Here is a 15,225-nt window from a genome sequence, read left to right as displayed (position 1 = left end):
TATAATGGGAAAGGAAACGGTCTTGTAACCTAAAGATCGTAGGTTCGATTCCTGGGTAGGACACTGCCATTGTGCCCTTGAGCAAGGTACTTAACCTGCATTTATTCAGTATATATCCAGCTGTATAAATGGATACAATGTAAAATACTATATAAGTCGCTCTGGATAAGAGTGTCTGCTAAATGCCTGTAATGTAATATCGGAATTGTTCCTAAAAACAGGAGCACAGTATAGGAGATTCCAGTTTTTTTCCACACTCAGATTAGGAAGTATCCTCTTATTAATGTCAATGAGTGTACAGAATGTGCCGGAGGGCGAACCAGACTCTGCTCTATATCACAGTGGTAATGGCTGCTCTCCTTATTCCAGGTATGAACGAAAAAGTGTTTTATCCGAAAGGCAATGTTTGTTATTTTTCTATAACTTCCTGTTTTCAGTGTTTCTCCATTTTCCCCTGTTGTCTCTTACCTTCCTGTATGTGAGTGATTTCAGCGTGACTCTGAGAAGCATTGCCTCTCCTGCCTGCTAAGACATATAAAAAAATTCATAATTCATGCCTTCCATTGCAGAAAAATATGCTGAGGCAACACGAAAAAAATTCCCACTGCCTCCATCGTTTCCGATGTAGTATTTATACAGGAAAGGGCTCGCATCCACCGACTGTCAGTCCTTATTAAAAATTCCTGATGCCTTCATCGTTTATTTCCGGTGTGGTGTTTATGAAGGAAAGGGCCCCTGTCCACTGACCGCCAGTCCTCATTAAATCTAGATAAGAATTAAAAGCTTGCAGAGTGCTGAATTATAGCGTATCTCAGCTAAGCTTAATTAGTTAAAAATAGAGTCTGAATCATTTATTGACCCACACCAGTGATAATAAACATCCCAGAGAGAGGTGTAATTTTGCCTGCGGCCATAGGAAATCACTGTTGGGCAATGAGCAGTCGGTTGCTCAATACTCACAATGCTCACATTGAAAACACTTCAGCCTTAATGAGAGCAGTTGCATTGAAAACCAATGAAAGGAGTTATAGAGTTGCAGAACCACTTCCTGTCTGTTATGTGTATATTTCACATTTGAAATGAGCACATTGACAGTGCAAAGCGACGCTGTTTATTTCATAAGCTCGGAGGATGGTGCACTTTCGCAATAGTTTAACGGAACACGGGCCTGTTCTTGGGCAATATTCGTGCACTTATTTTTAGGCAGTGTTCTCGGCTAATATTTTTCCTCCTGTTGTACACCTGTCTTCTCGAGCGGCGCTAAAAACCCTAGATGCTATCTGCCAGTCTCTCCATCCACTTGAATCAGACTCTCCAGCCGGCTTGGAAATTGAATTTGCGGCCAGGACAGAAGCAGCTTATATCTGGTCTGTGAAATGCATTTCTTTTTCCCCTGGACCTGTGATAGCTGCTTTTCCATGCTGAGGTGATTTCCATGCTGTAGAGTAAACTGGGCGTGAAAATAATGCATTTCAGTATGCCCGGCCAGACTTGCAGAGTCACAAAACCAAACATGAGGTCTTGTGCAAATGTCTATCACACCCATTAAGGCTAAATAGACACATGAAACTTATATTGCCAAAGTAAACATGCAATATAATATAATAACTGATATTATTGGTGATCACAGAATATATAAAGTATAAGACATGAAGCATTAACTGACTTAACTCTGTCTTAATGTATTAAAAGTGTCCCAAATATTCAATAACAAAATTAGAGCTGACTCCTCCTGGGTATCTGCTGCTGTTTGGGCTTCTCGCAAGCTGGATCTGTCGGCTTCTGATGCTACGAGTGTTGCTCATGCAAATCCTTTTTATGCCATAGATATTGAGGAATAGCATTTATATTTAGAGTTCGCTGTTGGCTTGGTAACAGATTGGCTTTCTTAAAATAAGGTGCGCTGCTAGGATAGAATTTGCACTGCGTTTCAAAGTAATGATATGATGATATGTGCTATGGTGTGATAGAAAACTGCTACTTGCAGATCATCATTTAGGAGTAATGGCTGGATTCACTGAGTTTGTTTGCTATTAAAATCATTGTTATTATAAGTAGATACAGGTTTAACTGAAACTGTCTCTCCCCTTCATTGACTTAAGTGCCCAGATTACTGTTGGATAATAATAAAACATAAGTATTATATAAACGCAAGCTTTTTAGTAGACCTGTGTCATTTAGCTGCATATAAGCTAGCAGCCATAAAAAAGCCATGAGCTTTTTTATGTATTCATTGTTGCGGCTTGAGATTATTGAAAAGGTAATAGCTCATGGAGAGTATTTTAAAGATCACAGCAGTAAAAAAAACAAGATAAGGGACTGAAACCTTGAAATGCAGTAGAATGGGATAAGAAGCAGAGGTGGGGTTCTTGGGTACAAATCCCGGCCTGGTTTCCTCCCACAGTCCAAAGACATGCAGGTGGGCTAATTGGAGACTCTAAATATCCCATAGGTATGCGTGTGTGAGTGAATGGTGAGTAAAAGGTGTGAGTGAATAATCTTAGGCCTCAAAAATAAATAAATAAAAAAGCTCATATTGTGTGCCGTGCGATAGATTGGCGGCCTGTCCAGGGTGTATTCCTGCCTCTCACCCAATGCACGCTGGGATAGGCTCCAGCACCTCCCACAAACCCTGACTAGGATAAGCGGGTATAGATAATGGATGAATGATGCAATCTTTTATAACTGTCTTTCCTTCATTACAAGGATATATGTGTTTGTGCTGTGATTCATCCATACTTAATTTATACTTTTTGGAACTAAAAGTATGCAAGGGATGGATGAATATACAATGTATGTGCTACAAAGGGAAACTTTCTACACAGACTGCGTTGAAAGTAACACAAAATGTGTTGTCTTTAACTAGTCTTGGAGTCATTAAAAAATGACATGTTATGTGCTGCGTTTAACCTGCTTTGCGACTGCATTCTTAAAGTTCTAAAACTGACGAATGATGAAAGTTAGCTAAACTGGCTGAAACAAATAAAAGCTTTGTCCTTCTAGGAAACGGGGATGGTTTATTTTAAACGGCAGTCAGCTGATAACAAGGCGACGTGGTTCTTTTTTTTTAAGGCTTCTCACGCTTCTCTCACGCTGTCATTACCGCAGGTGCTGTCCCTGGGAGCGGACGTCCTGCCCGAGTACAAGCTCCAGACTCCGGGCATCAACAGGTTCACCATCCTCCACTACAGCCCGTTCAAGGCGGTGTGGGACTGGCTGATCCTGCTGCTGGTCATCTACACCGCCATCCTGACGCCCTACTCGGCGGCCTTCCTCCTCAACGGCCGCGAGGAGCAGCGGCGGCACCGCTGCGGCTACTCCTGCAACCCGCTGGACATGGTGGACCTGGTGGTGGACATCATGTTCATCATCGACATCCTCATCAACTTCCGCACCACCTACGTCAACGTCAACGAGGAGGTGGTCAGCCACCCGGGCCGGATCGCCGTCCACTACTTCAAGGGCTGGTTCCTCATCGACATGGTCGCCGCCATCCCCTTCGACCTGCTCATTTTCGGCTCGGGGTCTGATGAAGTAAGCGGTCGTCGTCGACACGTTATTTTAAAATGTTTCTTACAGCGTAGAACTCGTCCTGTACGATGTTAAAATAGCCTTTAATCGCCTCTTGTTTTCATACTGGATTTTTTTTTTTTTTTAATTCAGTAAGCTTATAGCATTAGGCTACTTCCTATTGCAGTAATGCTTCCATCTCAGATCCGAAAGGCTTACAGCATTAAATCGCTTTTTTTTTTTTTTTGTTTCATTTTTGTTTTTTCTGAATGGACATTGCTTTTGAATCACGTGGATTCACGTGGATTAATGGCTTACCAAATGGCAATCAATGGTGCTTTTAAATGAGGAATGCGATCATGTGTGTATGTGTGTGCGCCTGCATGTGTGTGTTTGTGTGTATGAGTGTGTGCGTGTGTCTGTGTGTATGCCTGTGTTTGTGTGCGCGAGTACGTGTTTGTGTGTGTGAGTGTGTGTGTGTGTGTGTGTGTGTGTGTGTGTGTTTGTGTGTGTGTATGTGTGTCTGTGTGTGTGTGTGTGTGTGTGTGTGTGTGTGTTTGTACATGTGAGTGGAGGGCTGGTTGGCATGTCTCTTTGCTTGGTTGTTGGTACTGAGATGTACCTCCAGGGGCAGGTGCTGCATCAGCAGTCTGTGGTATTCTGTTGCACCGTAAAGAGTCAGAGAGTCAATGCTAATCTCAAATTCACCTTTTCTTCTCTTACCAAGTGAGAATGGTACTCGAATAAAACCTTATGGAACAGCAGCTAGTCCGATGCTTGTACAGTACATCTGGGTGGCATAATAAGCCCTGCGGTGAAGAGCTGAAACTGTTAGCCGTAACATAAACCGCAGTTTGCAATGACACAAATTGGCTCCAGTGAAGAGGATGACTGGCAGGAACACAAGCAGGTTTCATTCCCTTTCCAGTTAATCTTGCTTAACAATAGGCAAACCATTATTAAAGCGCATCTTGAACATCTCCTGCGGGACGTATAGCGGCCGTACAAATCGTTTTCTTGTGACAAATTGCTCTGTTGCTTGAGAGCTTCAGCTTGCCACTGTCAAAGGGTAACTGGTGGAGATTTGTATCAGTTTACTTTATTGATCAGCCATCTTAAGGCAGCGGGGCCTATTTACCACGGCCAGCGGGAGGGAAATTTGTTTATATCTCTGACCTTTCGAAAGCTCGGCTGGGGTCCCCCGTCACGCGTGCGGTGCGTAGTATTCCCAAGCCGCGTGAATACCGCATTAAAAAGGATCCCTCTGACTTGGCTCAAAGACTCTCCTCTCTCTGCGCGCTGCCGGGTCTGAAGAGCGGCCTCCTCTGCGGGCACGCTAAGTCAGACCTTTAAGTGTGACGTTAATAAACACTCCTCCTAACAGCTCTTGGACAAGTTTGCGTGGTTACGGAACTGACACTCATATTTGACCCTAATGAAAACGAAGCCGTGTGAACTAAGGGTGGGTGGGTGGGGACTGGTGCAGATCGCAGACCGAGAACCAGTAGAAAAATGGACGGTTGTGGCCCTAAACGACCGCATAGAGCGTTTAGGCCAGCAGCCGGCGCTGCATGGTTAAGTTAGAAACCTGACCAAACAAGGAAATGACGGAGGAGGTGTTAACACGCGATGAGGTCTACACTGATCGACCGGCGCGCATATCAATAACGGAATGACAATGTTCTTATTAACCTTCTCAAGTCAGCACAGTGGCACATCACCCATGGCTCAATCATCCTTTTGCCGGTAGATTTATTTTTAGATGAGCTGTTCGGACGAGCAGAGGTGAGAGGGTCAGTGTGTGAAGGGTAACTACTACAGCGATAGACCAGATGGCCGCTACAGAGAGAAGCCGGCGGTCTGCTGCGTTTTAATGCGAGTCGTGCTGAACCCAAGGGCAGATGTTCGCTTCTGAAAACCAAGGGTCCCCAGTAAGTCCCGGTGAGTGTATTGCGGACCATTCAAATAAAATACATAAACACACCAGCGGCTTACGTAATGATTCCAATCAAATATTAATAAACACCAATAAGTCCCTTGTTTTGCTATGCGCGGCAGTTCCCATTCATAATAAATGAAAAATAATGTCGCCAGAATCACGCGCAGCATAAAATGCATTAGCTAGTCACGGCCGGCACAGCGCGTTCCCGAAGAAGGGGAGAGGAGGTTCCGCCAGGGTTCGTTTGGACAGCGTTCCAGACCGGTATGTTCCATCTGCTACTGTAATAATGATAATCTCATAACCTCAACAATCGTAGGGCAATTATACTTTGGCTTTGCTGACGACGGAACATCCACAACAGCACAGTGGATATCTATCTGGCAGCGTGACATGATGACGCTAAGGAAGCGATTCCATCCATCACAACGGGGAAGATATGTAACAGCTACTGAGAGCGATACCCTGCCCGGGCGCATTTGTTTGTTTATCCTGGCGACAGGGTTATGACCTTGGCACCTCTGAGTCGGGTCCCCGGTCTTTCCGAAGCGGTTTTCTAACCTGCGTGACTGCGTCAGCATACGGGCAGCCGAGCCTTCCCGGGATCGTGTGTGTTTGATGACAGCCAATAGAAAAACGGCGTGCGTCTTCTTCTTTGGACGTTTATCCACAGAACAAATCAGTGACTCAAAAGAAAACTGGACACGCTCAGAAATAGCCCTCAAAGACTTTTATATTCGACGCCACCAAACAAGTTCCACGAATAGCTCGACGTTTCAGCTGCGCCGTTTTTCGAGAGCCCTTGGGAGAGGCGCCGCTGAAAATGTGGGGCCATTCGTGGCGTTTGGTTAACGACTTAAAAATATATAGAATGTGTCAAAGGAGAAGGCTATTTCAGAACACGTCCAAATTTCTTTTTAACGTCTCACCATGCAGAGATCTTGAGTGCTTGAATGTCCCACCCGTGGCAACCGCCAGTTTGTTTAGTGGGAGGGATGCACAATCCACCTCGTACATTACATTACAATACAGGTATTTGACAGACACTTTTATCCAGAGGGACTTACATAACTATTACATAGCATTTATATTGCATCCATTTATACAGCTAGATATATACTGAAGCAATGCAGGTAAAGTACCTTGCTTGGCAGTGTCTTACTCAGGAATCGAACCTCTGACCTTTAGGTTAGGGTTATGTGACTCTTATCCTAATGACAATGGGATGTTTGCAGGGAATATAGGGAAATTCTTTATTAGGAATAACCCCTTGAGATGTACCATCTCGTTTAGCAACACGTATAACAATATGTAAAGCATTAAAAGTCATATTTTAGTCAGATTCAAATAAGTGCTGTTATATGTCGCTACCTTATTTCATGTAACTCTTAGATTGATTTAAACCTATTTGAGCTGCTCATTGGAATCTCGTTTTCAGTGTAACATCATCATCCCAAAGCAGCGTGAACACATGCTAACCCTGCACTTTTGCCTGCCCGTACAGAGCCCCGGGCCGGGCCCATTTTCCTACGAAATTTAATCATTGTCAGTTCCTCATCCGCTAACGAAAATTTATGCTCCAAAAATAACCGCTCACAGTTGCAAACTCAAATTCCCGGGGACTGGTGATTGTCAGGGTAATGCATTTTCCCCGCATGAAGGTGTTGGTGGACCTTTTCCTGATGAGATGTGAACCGAATGGTAAGCTCTGAGCCTCGCCCGTTGATGCGGTTACGCTCCGTGTCTTTTTATTAAATGAGGATTTATGCTCAGGCTGGCTGTTTTATGACCTGGCGCTGTGTTTAATCGAGCAACATTCTCGGGATTAAGACTGCATTAAACTATGGAGAAGACTTGACTAAAATGAAAATGGCTGATCCAGCCAGAAAGGAGACATTTGGATTACTGGCAGGAGTATCTAATGGATATTTTGCTACAATTGTGTTATTGAAGGTATAGTCCAGCCATCTTCATATATTTCTGTATTACTGTCACATCTCTTAAATAAAATTTCAAATTACCGTTACAGTGTGGTTTATATGACTCCAAATAGTGCTCAATGTGCATCCCGGTACGATGTAATTTAAAGTTTACTTTCTGTTCAGACCAGAGTACTGACTGGCCAAAGGCATTTTGATTAAATACTAGAGAGAGGACAACAAGTACAACCATGAAGAAACAAATAACATTCCATCTTTATAGACATACAGATAATAATAACTCCAGACAAGTGTACCTTCAGACACATCACAAGCTTTCACAGACAAGCTGAAATCTCAAAGTGTACGTGAAAAACCAGAGGTATTACTTGGACACCGTTAAACCAAACCGCAAGACAATATAAAACTTTTATACTCAAACTCTACTCAGAGGAACTGTATTTTATTTCTTTCAGGAATTGCTGTAGGCCATCTCATTCTAACACATTCCACAATTTCACAAAAATAGTTCAATGCTTTTTTTGGCCTTTTTCTGAACACTGTATTTTTTAGATTCTGTTAACCCAGGAGTCGTGCAATGTCCAGTCAATGATTACATGAAATAAAACTGCCTGACTTACAGTGTTGAATGGAATGCACAAATCTATGGTAGCTAATTGGATATCTCCATTTCTCTGTGTCCCCAGACCACCACTCTGATTGGGCTGTTGAAAACGGCCAGGCTCCTGCGATTGGTCCGCGTCGCTCGGAAACTGGACCGCTACTCGGAGTACGGCGCCGCGGTGCTCATGCTGCTGATGTGCATCTTCGCGCTGATCGCCCACTGGCTGGCCTGCATCTGGTACGCCATCGGCAACGTGGAGAGGCCCTTCCTGGAGCACAAGATCGGCTGGCTGGACAACCTGGGCCTGTCCATCGGCAAACGGTACAACCTCAGCGACCCGGACTCCGGACCCTCCATCAAGGACAAGTACGTCACCGCCCTCTACTTCACCTTCAGCAGCCTGACCAGCGTGGGCTTCGGCAACGTCTCGCCCAACACCAACTCCGAGAAGATCTTCTCCATCTGCGTCATGCTCATCGGCTGTGAGTCCTTCTCCAGGCCATTATTTCTCCCGCACTATTTCCTTTCTCTTAGGTGCTGACAAACCTACAAGCTCACTCAAAACAATGTTCATCATGCACCACAGCTATATGGAATGTGTCAGTATATGGGATTGCCTATAAACATGTATTCTTTGCACACCAAGGTGAAAGAGCAGGGTTCCAACTGTCTACCACTGACTAAATTAAATTTATTATTTATTAGCAGTGCCACAACACTAGTAAGACAGAGGGAGTTGCTAAAAGTTTATCGGAAGCACTATCAAAGTACAACAGGTATAGTAAGGTGCAAGATGAGTGCAGTTTATTTCATTGTAGTCAAACACCTCACGCTTCAGTCCCTTTTTTGAACAAAATCCTTTTTTTAACCAGGTCCATTGAGAACATGTTTCTCTTTCACAAGGACACTCTGGGAGAAAGGCCGGAGAGAACAGTCACAAGTGGGGAGTCAGAGAGAGAGAGAGAACAGGGGTAAAGCCCCTGGAGCAATTAGTTGGGCTAAGGGTCTTGCTCCAGGGCTCGACGGCATAGTTCTTTTTGTAGAGACCCAAATTCATATCTCCAGATACAAGTCAGCATCCGTACATGCCCACCAGGGGTTTGAACTAGCAACTCCACATGTGGTAGTCTATCACTCTGCTGCCGCCCCTTCGTAGTCTTGAGTACAATTCTTAATAGGGCCCGCGCTGATGGGCTGATAGACACGGTTGGCTTGTTGAGATTTCACACGCGGCCCCCGTCCCCCCCCCCCCCTGTGACGCAGCCCTCATGTACGCCAGCATCTTCGGGAACGTGTCGGCCATCATCCAGCGGCTGTACTCGGGCACGGCGCGCTACCACATGCAGATGCTGCGGGTCAAGGAGTTCATCCGCTTCCACCAGATCCCCAACCCGCTGCGCCAGCGCCTGGAGGAGTACTTCCAGCACTCCTGGACCTACACCAACGGCATCGACATGAACACGGTACGAGCGCCGGTGGCTCCCGTCTGCCCCTCGGCCAAAAGGCCCGTAAAATGACAGAACCCGATGTTATTCCAGTCCAGCATACTTACCAGAGTCTTCCCAACTTATGCATTCCCTGTGTTTGCTGACCTTGTTTACTAATCATACTGTTATTGCATAGTACACATTCATACAGTATGTGAAATGACCTAACTGTAATTTATCTTTTCCTTGTTATTGTAAATGCAGTAAATACGTGCATGTTACTTGCTTGCTTGGCCAGGCTCGTTTTGTGGTTGTAATCAATGTACTTATGAAGCACTTGTCTTTTTTCTTGTCTGCTTCATACCGAACGGAATGGCCTCACCACTGTGGTAAGAGCAGGAGGTACTGGCGTACAGACAAACCGATTAGCACAGATCCCTGCCGGAGGGATTGTCCGTACACTGTCTCTGTGCTGATAAGAGTAGCCCGTTTTTTACGCGTAGGTAACAGGCAGGCACTTAGGTAACAGGTGAAGCGGACTCCAACAGACCATTTTCTTATCACAATTCACAAAAGAGCCCTGTTTACATGCTTGTAAGAGGGCGGAGCTAAACACTGGTGGTTTGCCCAGATTCTGATTGTATTTTTAAATGATTATTAGATATACGGCACTATCTTGTATGGATGTACTTCAGCTTATTGACTGATGTGTTTGTTTGGAGTAAGAATAAGTCCTGAAGACACTGGCGATATGAAGGCTCATCTGGAGAAGGGGGAAGACATATAAATGAGCAGGGAAAAATGCTCCTCTTGCCCCTTAGCCTTGTAATCTTACATCAGCCGACTGTTTTTGTGATAATAAAGTGGTCAGTGCGCTGGGGGGGGGCATGTAATATATCCAAGTGAGGGATGAACGTTTCGGTACGTTGAACAGCCGCCTTCCCGCAGCACCGCCGGGCCCGAGGTCGCGGTCGGCACGGCGTCCCTCTCTCGCCGCGCCGCGCTTCTCCCGCCTCTTTATCGCGGAATACGACCGACGGAGGAAATCCGCCAGCGAACGGAATCCCCCCGCCGCCGCTCGGCGGTTCATTTGGTCGTTCCTCGCCGCGGGTCCGAGCGCGCCCGTCCCAGCGCGCCCATCCCAGCGCTCCAGTCCCGCGTGCCTTCGCACGCCAGTCAGCAATCAGCCGCCCGATTCGTGCCGCCGACCGTCCGCGCGCGTCACGGGGTCGCCCGCGTGCGCCGGCGCGGGTTGGCTTCGGCGTGAAAGGCTGTCGCCTTCGTATCGTGTAAGGCTCAGAGTGAACCTCCCCAGCCGGAATGTTCTAGTCATTCCAGGCTGACGCTGCCGCTTGTCTTAATGCTGGGATCGCAGTGAACGTGTGCAGCACCCTCGTTAGCCAGAAGCTGCCGTGCATGTCCTTTCACAATATTCTCCTCTGTAATTCGTTCCAGTCTGTTGTGCGTGTGCATGCGTATTGTGAAACTAAACCTGCTTCATCCAAACACTGCAAACTGTGAAAGGCCTGTTTCACTTTGAGAAGAGACAGGGTTTCACTTTGTTTTAAAATAAGTTTCTTTTTTTCAGTAAATAATAAATTCAATTGCAATATTTCTGTTTTGTTGCAAGCATGCATAGAATTTCAGTGCCCGTATAAGTGTTTGCATTAAACTAATAATTCAGAGAAACATTTTGGTATTCAATTGACTGCAAATATTATTAAAAAGCAAAGACTCAGGATCTATTTGTTGTACAGTACGTGCTTTTAACACACTTAGACTTAAGTTATCTATCAGAGATTTATCTATAAATTTTAAGTATCTGATAAGTTAGAAAATATACCTTACTGCATTCTACTACCATTCACATTCACAGACTGTATTGTCTGCACAAAAACACACATATATCTGAAGTAGAAACAGGTACTGTAAACTAATGTAAACACTAATGCAATCAGTCATCCTGAACAAACACAGTTTATGGGATTATGTGGCGGTTAATAAGTCTTTGAATCCGTTGATCCCCTTTTTGCATGCGCTGTGGCCGGTATGCACACAGGTCTTAAAGGGCTTCCCAGAGTGCCTGCAGGCAGACATCTGCCTCCACCTGAATCAGAACCTGCTGGAGAACTGCAAGGCCTTCCAAGGCGCGACCAAGGGCTGCCTGCGGGCCCTGGCCGTCCGCTTCAAGACCACCCACGCCCCGCCCGGAGACACGCTGGTGCACGGCGGGGACGTCCTCACCGCCCTCTACTTCCTGTCCCGAGGCTCCATCGAGATCCTGAAGGACGACATCGTGGTGGCCATTTTGGGTGAGCTCACAAGCTGCTAAGTCTTCGCGGCATAGAAATTCTAAGGAGTGATAATGTCTATGGTTACCTGTTCATGTGAATTCAACGTGTTTTACCTTTATTCAGGTCAGGTCAGTCAACTGAGATCTCATTTCACCTTTGCCCTGATGGCATGGGGATCAATTTTGGTAGAAAATGCAAGGAACTGTGTAGCCTATCTGATATAAGTGATGATTAGGTGGCCATAATGTAGAAATAATAACAAAATGATAATGTTAAGAGCCACATTTTATAGTAATTTGACAGGGAATCACCAGGGCTTTTAAAAGCCCATAGGCTTTTAAAAAGTGACCTGAGATCTTTAATCGCTATCAAATCTTAGTTTAACCTCTCAGCTGGAAGATGGCACTGTCTACAGCACAGTGTCCATCAATGTGCTAGGACATTGGATTTCCATTCTATTATTTTAACTTGGTTCAGTTTAACCAGATAGGAGCATGGAGTGGTAAGACTGATGGCTTTTGTATTAGACCTATAACAACAATAGAGGTTATAATACTGCCCTACAAAGCCTAACTGCAGTAACTACGCAAAGGGTAAAACTGAGAAAAATGACTTTAAAGTGTTTTAACTGGCCAGCCGTCGTGGTTTTTGGGCATAAAAATTACCTCATGAATACATGTACAATTAGGGCAATATCACTTATATACCTATAACCCATTTGACTGGCCAGTTAAAACACTTTAAAGCCATTTTTCTCAGTTAAACATTACATTACATTTGTTTAGCAGACACTCCAGAGTGACTTCGTTCGTTAGGGTGTCATCAGTCTCATTGCACTAGCGGCTCCTCTGGTAAACTGAACCTACAGTCTGCGTGCCCCAGCTGCATGAGTGAAATTATCCCAGGAAGGAGGCTGGGGAATGACCTTTCTCAGAAATAGAGGAATATGGTGCTTGCTAATATACAAGCGATGGCCATCGATTCCAGAAGAGGGACACAGTGACTTCCTCACTGAAAAGCTCGGTCATTATTTTTAACAATGACTTGGTGAAGGCTCTTTGAGGGAACTTAAACAGAGAACTTCTCTTCTCTTCTCTATACAAAAAATACAGTGATAAAATGCTAGCGCACGAGCACGGCTACAGACTCTTTATCCTGCTGCTTTTGAAAGCGTGCAGCGTCTGTATTTATAACCCGCGACGATATCTGCATTATTGAAGTCTTATTTTCCTTGGGGAGAAGAATCTCCTTTCAAAAATGCGCTCCTGTCGTCTCGTTAATTGTAACACAGCCATATTCCCCAAATGCCAGCTTACGTTTCTTCCGCGATGACTGCATGTACTTCCTGTCCTAAAGATACAGGACGCGGTGATATCTTCTGGCCCTGCTCATTATCCCTACAGAGGTCTGATGGAATGGCGAGATTTGACATTTCTATTCATCGAGTTCTCGGCAAAAGGTTTGGCATCTTAAAGGAACAGTGTCTCTATGATTTTTTTTTTAGTAAAGAGTAAAAGAGATGGAAAAGAAAGCAGGGCAGGACTTTTGTACTGACTCTTATATACAGGGCCCTCAAAAATTATTCACACCTATAATAAGGATCAACTAAGAATACTAAAATAAACAATTGCTCAGCTATATTTCAATTCCCTTACATGTGGAAAATAGTGTTAATAGTGACTCAGTGGAATTGACCAATATAACAGTTCATTTAACCAAAATGTGTTTCCCAAACTACCCACACATACGGACTGAAGCAGTATTCATATAATAGTATTTTCCCCCATTTCATTGACCGTCCGATACAGCTCATGGTTTACTTTGTACCGCCTTCTTGGCTCATCTTTTTCAAGCACGTGCATAATTTTGTACGCTGTGTAATACATATCGTATGCAGTTAGTTTCGTATTAGGCCCCTGATTCCAACATCGATGTGTGAAAGAAGCAAATGGTCCCTGCTTTGTGCTGTACAGCCAGATCCTGTGTGTAATAAGGGGAACTACTCTCCGCAGAACAGGTGCAGTAGGGTAAGCCTCATTTTAAGGTCCCATATTTCCGCAATATGAATGGTCTTCGCAAAGCCATTGACTGAATTAGGGCAGAGGTCCTAGTTTCAGTTAGGAAGTGCAACTTTGAACGTCACAGCAAAGGAATTAGGCAACAGGACTGCTAACCTGCTTTTTCATAACCCTAAAAAACCCTAAAAAAACATCTCAGGATAATAATAAAAAATAAAATCAGAGGGTGCTATGTTGAAACAGCACTATGAAAAGACTTGAAAGTGTGTGAGTTTACGTGTGAGAGTGAGCGTGTTTACTGCATGGCGTGTGTGTGTGTGTGTGTGTGTGTGTGTGCTCATGTGTATGTTTTAACACTGCAGGGATATGTACTGGGGAAACCTAAAGCACTAAAAGAGCTGTGGGCCATTTGCTTGTGGCATCTAAAGCAGGCCTTTAGCCCTGGGTGCTCTCTCTCTCTCACACACACAAATAAACACACACACATGCACACACACACACACACACACCAGGCCTGTAGCCCTGGGTGCTCTCTCTCACACACACACACACACAATCACCAGGCCTGTAGCCCTGGGTTCTCTCTCTCACACACACACACACACGCACACACACGCACACGCACACCAGGCCTGTAGCCCTGGGTGTTCTCTCCCACACACACACACATGCACACCAGGCCTGTAGCCCTGGGTGCTCTCTCTCTCACACACACACACACACATACACTCCAGGCCCGTGCACGTATTTGCATGCTCCGTGCTGTGCTGTGTTCCTAAAGCGCGGGGGAAGCAGGCAAGAGACAGAGCCTTGCGGTGGCTCCATATAGGTCATCCTCTACCGCACAGCACCCTAACCTTTCACTTCTCCTTCAAATGGAAATGCCAGACAGGGGATGACATTTAGATTGACCTAGCACCACTGAATGTCCCCCTTTTAAGTTTCCTCTTTAAGGTGGGCCAGGTCCCCATAGGTCTATAGACTTAAAGGCCAGAGGCTTTTATTCTGGAAAATGTTTTTTCTTTTCTTTCTATAAGCTTAATATTTAAGAGTGCAACATGACATCATTTATAATTTACTCCCAATGAATGTAGTCATTCCCTTTGAAGCGAACTGAGTAAAGCGCATGGCTCTCTATTGGATGTGTTTCTTCACATAAAATCAGGTTTTGTTAGCGGATGCAGCTTCTCTGCGGTAAATAGTGTATCAAACGGGTCGAGGACAACGCCAGTAAGGTCACTGCTAATTATCAGTATGCGTGGCACACGGTAATAGCTGGCACACTAGACACTCATCCACAACTAGTATCTCACAACATAAAGCTGAATGTGAACTGTTACTCAGTTGAGATGACCTACCTCCGTTCACACTCGCAGCCATCTGGTGGGATGACAATAGTAACAAAGGGAATGCGTTCTGTTGACAGCTCTATCTGTGAATCAGATCTTCGCTAATGACACGGGGTGAGGCGTGTGACGTGTGGGTCCTGTGTG

The 15,225-nt window shown here is 45.0% G+C and overlaps 1 protein-coding gene across 2 annotated transcripts in view; it reads left to right on the top strand.

The window, feature by feature from the left end:
* The window catches only part of LOC118214274 (potassium voltage-gated channel subfamily H member 7-like), a 58,352-nt gene that overhangs the window by 33,322 nt on the left and 9,805 nt on the right, over positions 1 to 15,225 (top strand). Inside the window, exons 6-9 of one of the 2 annotated variants that reach the window (XM_035394122.1) lie at positions 3,109 to 3,534; positions 8,076 to 8,475; positions 9,257 to 9,457; positions 11,478 to 11,732. In XM_035394122.1, the coding sequence (XP_035250013.1) occupies positions 3,109 to 3,534; positions 8,076 to 8,475; positions 9,257 to 9,457; positions 11,478 to 11,732 (1,282 nt within the window). The remainder of the gene's footprint in view (positions 1 to 3,108; positions 3,535 to 8,075; positions 8,476 to 9,256; positions 9,458 to 11,477; positions 11,733 to 15,225) is intronic. The other variant, XM_035394121.1, reaches the window with a different exon arrangement.

Source organism: Anguilla anguilla, chromosome 15 (genome assembly GCF_013347855.1).
Source record: "Anguilla anguilla isolate fAngAng1 chromosome 15, fAngAng1.pri, whole genome shotgun sequence".
Lineage (NCBI taxonomy): Eukaryota > Metazoa > Chordata > Actinopteri > Anguilliformes > Anguillidae > Anguilla > Anguilla anguilla.
The sequence above is the reverse complement of the archived record's forward strand: the minus strand, read 5'-3'. Positions and strand labels throughout refer to the sequence as shown.